General features: G+C 40.1%; 1 protein-coding gene across 1 annotated transcript in view; it reads right to left on the bottom strand.

Annotated features, from left to right (window-relative positions):
• IMPACT (impact RWD domain protein) overlaps positions 1-125 on the bottom strand; it is a 27,758-nt gene extending 27,633 nt beyond the window's left edge. Inside the window, exon 1 of the mRNA XM_009886660.1 lies at positions 105-125. Within this exon, the coding sequence (XP_009884962.1) occupies positions 105-125 (21 nt within the window). The remainder of the gene's footprint in view (positions 1-104) is intronic.
• Between the last annotated feature and the right edge of the window lie 8,890 nt (positions 126-9,015).

Here is a 9,015-nt window from a genome sequence, read left to right as displayed (position 1 = left end):
CTCCGGTTCTCTCAGGGCTGGCGGCGCTGACCCCGCTCGTCTCCGCAGCCGCTGCCTTGCCTTCCCTTCCCGCGGCCTGCGCTCCTTACGTACAAACGGTGTACCGCAGAGCGGGACCGTCCCATGGCCCAGACGGACCTGCGGACACCAAAGCACAGCTACATCCGAGCCCGACCCCCAAAGTAAGAGCTATTGGAGTAGTTTGGGGGTTGTTTTGTTTTTGGTTTTGTTTTTTTTTCATAAGTTTTCCAAAGCAGTGTCCCTGCCTATGGCAGGGGGGTTGGAACTCGATGATCTTCAAGGTCCTTTCCAACCTAAACGATTCTATGATTCTAAGATATTTTAAAAAATAAGAGTGGGGGGAAAGCCCGAGGCACCATCCTGAGAGATACAGTCTGTTTAAATTCAAGAGGAGACCTTATCACTCTCTACAACCACCTGAAATGAGGTTGTAGTGAGGTGGGGGTCAGTCTCTTCTCCCAAGTAACAAGTAATAGGACAAGAGGACATGGCTTTCAGTTGCACCAGGGGACATTTAGATTGGATATTAGGAAAAATTTCTTCACAGAAAGAGTTATCAAGCATTAAAACAGGCTGTCCAGGGAAGTGGTTGGGTCACCATCCCTGGGGGTATTTAAAAGACAGGGGGACACGGTGCTTAGGGACATGGTTTCGTGGTGGGTTTGGCAGCGTTAGGTTGATGGTTGGACTTGATGATCTTAAAGGTCCCTTCCAACCAATCACTTTCTGTGATTCCTTCTATGCCTTTCATCCCCAGTGCGCTGCCATGCGGCTCCCCTGAATTGTTCTTGCTTGCTTCTTGAAAGAAGGATTGGTCTCAAGTGATCTATTTGTTTCCAGGTTAGGTTTAATTGGTGTCCCAAGTAAAGGAAAAGTAAGGTATTCCTGCAGTAACTAGGTCAAAATGTAGCATTAATACATTGTTACAAAATCTACTTCTGTCATGGGTTGCCACAGAATCAAGATTACACTTGTCAGGTAGTATTTTTTCCTTATTACATACTATTTCTAAAATAAAGTGCATAAGCAGTTATATTTCAGTGACAATTTTACAGATACAGTCATTTTTCCTTTGCATTTGTGTCGCTCAAAATGAGTGATTGGCATTCTTAGAACTGCATAATTTCTTCTAAAAAAGGATTGAAAAAAAACCCCATGGGTGTTCCAAGCAGTTTTCATTACAGCTATAGAAATGCAGTTCATTTTTTTTAACATTGACAAATTTTATGTATCTTTTAAAGACAGTACTGATCAGTACAGATCTCTTTTTGCTTGAGTGCACAGTAGGGGTGCCACCTTGTTTGCCATTCATATCTTTTCTCCAATGTCTTTTTATACTGACTTAGTTGTGAAGAATTCAAGGTAAGCTTTGTTTTCTGCTTTCTGAAAAGCTGGAAGAAGCTGCACATGCTCTGGAGAACAGGATTAGAGTTCAGAATGATTGTGACAAACAGGGGACACGTAGTCAAAAAACAGCCACAAAACCAAACAGGATGCAATGAGCAGAGACTGTATTATCAGCACCGTATTATCAACTGCATACATTCAGGGTGGAGAACTACTGGTCACAGAGCAGTTCCACAGAAATTATTTAGGAGTTACAGTGAATCCCAAGCTAGGCATTTGCCAAAAGTGCCGTGCTTTTTCTTATCATGCCTGGGATGTGCAAACGCGTGATGTAATGTAAGACATGTGAGGTAGTCCTGCTTTGTACGGAACTACTAAAGCCCCAGCTGGAATTCTGTGTCCAATTTTAGACACTTCAAGAAGGATGTACACTAACTAAAGTATGGATTAAAGCAATGAAATAAATCACAAATCTAGAAAGCCTGAATTCTGAAAAGACTGGAGAGAAGGAGTTTGCTAGTTGAAAGAGAAATCTGAGAGAGGTAGCATCCTTATTATGCTACAGGTTGCTGCAGAGGAGTGAATACATTTTTTCTCCCTCTCAGATGTGGAAAAGATGTGAAGTAGAAAGATTTAATTTGGATGTTGGAGAGATTCAAATCAGATGCTACCGAGAATTTGTCAACAATGAAGTAAGTCATGCTGAGTGAAGGGGAGGGGTGATAATCATCCTTATTTACACACAGGCTGTTGCAAAGATGGACACAATACCATGTGCTGATTAAGCAACATGTTAACTCAGATTGCTGGAAGAAAGATTCAGACAGTTACAAGGAAAAGCTAAGCACTGAGTTTATTGAGCCATCATTACTCGAAGGTCTAAGAGAGGTTACGCCTGGTCAAATTTCATTTTGTCTTGGGGCAGGAAATTGGGATAGATTTCTGTGAAAGCAGTAATTCCTAGGATGCTTATGTGAACGCATTCTTGGGCTTGTAGTTCTATTGAAATTAGATTGCCACTATTAACTATGACCTGAACGTGAGAGGAAAAAGATGACAGAGATGGTAAAGAAGGCAAAATTTGGCTCCATGTTTAGACATACATTCAAGAAAATATTTAGTTTTCATACTCATATTTTGGCTTCTAAATTTTAATTAATTGGAATTTGGAAGTATTGAAGAACATGCATATTTTTGTATGCATATCAGAACTGTACAATGCTATTGATGCTCTCTGAGCCCAAAATCTTAAATCCCACATTCAGATTACAAGGATGGAAGTTTGAAAAAAACCTTTTCTTTTTTTCTTAGTTTAGCCAATCTACAATAATTGAAAAAAAATAAAACAGAGCTCTATCCTGATGTTGTTTGAATACCAATATAGCTAAATACATAACTTTACAGTTGTGAGATTATAAATACTAATGGTTGATCCATATTTGCTAACCGGAAAGGTAATTTTTTCCAAGATCAGTGAGGCTTCTTTGTCTTCAGTGTCACAGACAGAGTTGATTTAATTATTTCTGAAATAATAATAAAAATAATGTACCCAGTCTCAGGACATGATAAAAATGCACATTTTATCAGGCATAATCACATATTCCACTTAATTTAAAAAAAAAAAAAAAGAGAGAGAAGAAGAAAGGGATTTTTTAAACAATTTCCTGTTGACCAAAACATAACAGAAAATTTTAATTTACAAGGACCTAGAAAAAATAGCGCTGCATTTGTTCGTCCTAATGCTAAATTCCCCTATAAAGAGAACTATGAGGCTACAAGACATTTTTTAACTTTCTGATAGCAATCTCAATATAGTGCTTGTGCTTTATAAGTTGCTGGGTTTGACTTAGCTGAACAAATGAGTTTACGTGACTATACACATTTGCTATTAAATAACTTAAAGTTGTTATTGACATTTTGTAGGACTGTTGTCTATAATCCATATAAAAGCACTGGTATGAAGGAGTTTAGCAACCTACCATTGGGCTAGGAAGAAATTGTGCCAGATAAAAAGACAGAAAGAATAAATTAGAAAAACTGTATGGGCTGTAGACGTTTCTGAAAGGTTTCTGAGGACTCATTTCCTTTCATTGTCAGTTATATTTGTTATAAGTCTTATTATATTGAAATGGAGACAAATGTGGTTAATGAATCTCCAACATGTTTATGTGTACTAAATTAATAACAGAGTAGCTGAATTGATATGGCGCACAGGAGTATTTAACAGCTAATTCATTTCTTTGTCTGTCTGAAATAAAAGTTCTATTAAAGTAGGATATGAAAATACATAGCAATAGCTTTCAAACTTGAGATACCAGCAGAGTAGAGTTTACTGAAATACTTTGGGTCTTCTTTAGTACATAACTGAACCTCACTTTTCTTGGTAGTGAGGAGTATTCCAAACTAATGCGCTTCACAGAAATGCATGAAGTTTGATATTTAAAATGGTTACTAAATCTAACCTTTGGTCCATCAGTTCTGTCTTTGTGAACTATAGATAGCTAATGAAAACATCTAAAGCTCAAATCAAATCAATTAAGCAAAAAAAAAAAAAAAAAAAAAGACCCTGAAGGTCAGGAAGTGGCCCAAATTACTACAGGGAATTAAAATTCTTTGTTCTGTCTTTTCAGGGCAAGATAATCCACTGGGTAATTAATGATGCCTTTCTGGAACCAGAATCTAATCCTAGAGCACAAAAAGCTTAAACCAGATACAAATAATATTTGCATAGTTAAGGAAGTAATATTTACACAGACACCATAAATAAGAATAATGTCATTTAAATGCAATGTATGTAAAAGCTATCAACAATTTTGAAAGAAAAACTAATTAAAAAAAATAATCAGAAATCCTTTTTGATTTAGTTAAATGCTTATTACATTCTACTACCAAATCTGTCCAGAGGGGGGAGGTACATAGCCACATTTTTATGTTACCATAAAAAGGAACTCGCTGAAAATGCTCATTCTCTGTGTGTATAAAACTTCAGCTCAGGTGAGCTTTATTTGCTGCAAATTATTTTATCTCTGCTACTCTTTTTTTTTTTTTTTTTATTGCATGGTCCAAACCTTATAAACTTTAGATTTACTTAATAAACCAAGGTGTTACATAAATTATATTAAGAAGACAGTATAGAGTTTAACAGCACGTAAATGCTGATGAGGAATAAAATGCCACAGTTGATATGAGTGAAGAATTCCAATTTGTGAGTAGAAATCACATGTAAACATATAGCATGAAATTTTAACTTCACTAGAGCTGATGGGAGTTTGACTATTAACTTTGATGGGGGCCACAGTATGTAAACACAGAAAGATGAATCAGGGTTCAATGACAAATAAGTGAAATATATAGAACTAAGAAATAGGTAAGAACTAAAACATTGGAGTAAAATATCAATAACCTTGCTTGATTTTGTGTACAACAGTTCAAGCAGCATGGTGTATTTGCAACTTCTCTTTTATAAAAGAAAAGAGGAAGATTAAGGACAAATAAGGACCATGTCGTGTCATGTACTTAGTTCTGTATTCTGTTTTTAAGCAAAATTTTCTACTGAGGCTCTGCCAGTACAGTAGTTTTATCTTAATAATAGCTCAATGAGAGAATTTTGCTATAGTGACTTACCAACAAACCACAAAATTTTCTCTAATGTTCCACTTGCTTCCCCTCTATATCCAATATAAATCTCCATCTGGACCAGCCAATAAGGAACATTTAAGCACAAAGTAGTGCAGCTGATTTCAGTTTCACAATAATGTGAAAACTAGATTGCAGTCTTAACTGTCATTCATAGCTGTAAGGTTCACAGTTATAAGCGCTCCACATGCAGCTAATTTATCCTTTTGGAACTAAAACCAAACCAAACTGATTCAATCACAAGAACAAAAAAGTGCATTGAAAGAGCCAAAATCTTGGTCTAAGACTACATGTCTGGTAAGGCTCAGAAGTGTATGCACAGGCGGCTTCCACCTTGGTGAAGAACATTTCTTCTCTTTTAGCCACAATCCAGTTGTGTGTTGGCTATAGCAGTGTACAGTTGTCTTCTGTAGAGCTAGAGAAATCAGCAAGCTTTTCTACGAAGTCATAACTGCTAGCAGGTTTTAGGAGCCTCCTGGCAGAAGAGGGTCAGTGAATTCTCACATTTTCTCGTGCCATACCTGCATTCAGATGAAAAGGGCATGTTAAAATGAACTCTTCTCTATTACTTGATTCTTTTTTTCTGCTGGAGGATACCTCCAGAAACTGCCTGAGCTTGCGTCAGTGCTGCTTTGAGCAGTGAAAAGCATTCCTAATCTCAGCAGTTAATCCATTTTATACCATCTACAAATTAACCATATTACATAGTTCTTTCCTGCAAAGTATGAAATAAAAGCAACAGGCTCACCTCTGTAAAAATTCCTATTGCAGGCAGTTCAGAACAACATGAAAATTTGCTTTCATCACTCACCGGAGGTTGCTCTTGGTAACCCAGGGAGAGGTTCCACAGGAATCACATCTGAGAGTGTTAGCACATTAGTTAGTTCTCCCATGCCTGTCTTTTGCCAGCCTAGTAAGTAAAATCAGCAAGGAAATATGGCAAGGGCCTGTGCTTGCTGCACTGCTTTCCAGACAGAGTTGAGGAGATACTTTCTCAAGAAATGCAACCGGGGCTGCGTGCAAGCTACTAAGGAGCAAATTTGTAGTTCCTCTCTGGTGACTGTTGGTCAGTTAATGAACACTCAGTCATTACATATTTTACTACATAAAAACATATGTGCAACCTGTCATATCATTTATTACTTCCATTTATCATTTCCATGGGTGTACTCCCTTGCTAAGTTGTATATCTCAAAATTGACCAGTGTGCTCTAGTCTGAAGAGGAAGAAAACAAAGTCTCAGTGCAATAAAGAGTTACTGTATCATAAATAAAATTCTTACGTTTTATAGGGGGTGAAACATAAATGCCCAGTAAGTCTTGTCCCCTTCCAAGTCTGAAATATTTTCCAAAAGTTCTTCCTTAGTTCAGCCCTGGATAAACCACTAGCAACTGTGCAGGGGCAGAAAGGGCTGTAGGGAGGTGCTGCTCGTCTTCTCTCAGCTGCCAATGGTGCCTTGCAAAATGAGAAATGATCAGCATCTTGGCTTGTACAGTTGCTAATGATTACTTCAACCAAATAGTGTGGTTATTTTTTTTCAAGTAATGGCAATGAAGAGTGGTATTATTTCAAAATTTCCAGCTGAAATACTTCTAGACATAGGGTTTGATTGCCTGCAGCAATGAATTCAACTAGTTGATTATGCACTACACCCAGCAGAAGCTTCCTCCCTAAATAAGTTTCTCCTCGGGAAGCGCTATGGCCTCACAGCTTTGAATTCTTCAGTTGGGTTGCCCCATCGCCCCATCCCAGAATACAGCGTGATGTAAAATATACTATTCTGTGAAAATCATTGACAAAACAGTTCGATGAGCTCCGCGCAAGGCTGTTTGCCAGCGCATTCAGCCCTAACATGGGAAGCGTTTCATGCTTTCTGCATCACTAATTTCAACAGGTTATCTGAAAAAGGAAAGACATGAAAAAAGTGGTAAAAGAGATGCTCAAAACAGAAAGAACCCTTGATACCAGCAACACTGTTTTTCTCATTTCTGCACCTCAAAGTCCGAAACACACCGGGTTATTACTCTGGGATGTGCAAGAAGGCAAAACATCAGTGAAAAATAGACACTCCTTGAAGACGCTGGAAGCAGGGGGAGCGTAGTGATCCTGACCAAGAGACCACTGCACGTGGAGGAGTCAGTGATCCGTGGTACAGGTACCCTAAGCAGGCCCATGTCTGTGCCCTGCTGCCTTCCGGCCTGTGTTGTGCTGCACACATCTCTTGGTTGCAGGATGAACTCCACCAGCTCCTTGTCACAGAGGAGCCTGTGGGCAGCTCCTGCTTGGTGCAGGCGATTACACCACCTGCGTGGCCTTGCCTTTATCTAGAAGCGCAGCAAGTTCTCATGTGAACATCCTTTATGAATAGCTGTTATCTTGTAAGAAAATTAAAATATCTCGAATGACCAAGGGAGGAGCTTCCCTCCACAGATGGGACCTGTGCACCGTGTCGTGGGAGAAGTCCACCCAGGGTCTATCCAGTGCTGCAGGAACGTGGAGTTCACAGCATCTGAAGGCACATAAGATTTACTCGCTATCTGTATTACTCTATTCTGCCTTTTTCAAACAGGTATTTCATTAGGCCGTTTGTTGTTGGGCCTTTCTTACTGAGATTCAGAGAAAAACCCTGCACGGTCTCCCTCTCGATCCATTGCCCCTGCTCCCTGGAACAGCACGGGCAGCTCCAGTCTAACGGACGGGCTGAAGGGCAAAGCGCTGTGCTGTAACACTGTGCTGCATTGCAATGGGTTACAGAGTGGGGGCATGCCGATACTTTCATTTTATTACCAAAAAAAAAATAATAATAAATACAACGAAATAATATAAATATTTATATATAGTAGTTGTGTGTGTAAATGTAATACAAAATAGGAAAAGGGCAACACGCTTGATTTTACTGTGCGGTTGCCAGGAGCAGTTATGGGATTGTGAAAGATGCCTCAAAGCCAGAAGCAAGAGGAAGAAATAAAGGGAAAGAAGCTTAAACAGCCTCACAGGAGTGGCCGAGAGCATAGGAAATGTGACTGTGGGCACGAAACAGCTAGTGCTCTGAAAGTAAGAACAACGTGAAAACCTGCTTCTAAGGAACGAAAGTCAATGTGATCCTTCACTGAAGCCCCTCAGATGTCAGATGCTGAAGCATCCCTGGAAACAGGTCTCTCAACTAAAATAAACTAATTTATTGAAAAGCAGAAGTGCAAACACAGTAAATTTGCATTATCTCTCCAAGTGTGGAACTGTTCCTTCTCTTCTTCTGGTACTTTATTCTTAAAACATTAAAAATATATGCAGCTATAGACAATACAGAAAATATGAAACCTGCCTCATTATTGATGTCCCAAGAGTTTCACAAGAATTGCTCAGGTTTAAACTTGCCCACTTATGGAACAGAAGTTTCATCCTAATCTTCTGAGATAGTTTCTCATGGCACCTGTGCCTCCTGCCCTGTCTTTTCAGCGCTCCTTCTGCATATGACACAGACTCGGTCACGCCTCAACCCCACACAGCTTCCCTGCTTCCATCATAAATTCGTGCAGGATTTCAAAGGCACTATGGGCGCTCTCAAAAGGCAAAACCCCTCTCAGGTGCTAAAGGCAGAAAAACAAGGTGCCGGCTATTGGCTTCAGGTGAAAGGGGTAGTGGAGAATAAATAAGGGCAGGATGAACAGATGGGAAGGAGTGGTGGACCAAAGTTTGCCACTTTTTGTCCCCAGTAGTACCCAAACTCTTGCTCTCAGGTTGGTTTTGGCTATGCCGCTCGGAGTAGTGTTTGTATTCACCATTTCCTCTCACTCGCCCCACAGTTCTATGCGGGACTGAAGTGACCTCCAGGGACCCCCTTTTTTCCCCCCTCTGATGAAACATCGCTCCTGCCCTCTTACGGTCCTCTTTGGCGGCCGTTCTGCCCGGCCCTGCCGCGAACGCCTGCCAGCATCTCGGCGTTACCGCCGCCTGTCCGCCGCCCCTCCGTGGCTGCCCGGGGCAGAAGCAGGGGCTGGGGGGGACAGCCCA

The sequence above is a fragment of the Charadrius vociferus genome, unplaced genomic scaffold (genome assembly GCF_000708025.1).
Source record: "Charadrius vociferus isolate BGI_N301 unplaced genomic scaffold, ASM70802v2 scaffold45, whole genome shotgun sequence".
NCBI classification, from domain to species: domain Eukaryota; kingdom Metazoa; phylum Chordata; class Aves; order Charadriiformes; family Charadriidae; genus Charadrius; species Charadrius vociferus.
This window is presented reverse-complemented; position numbering and strand designations above follow the sequence as displayed.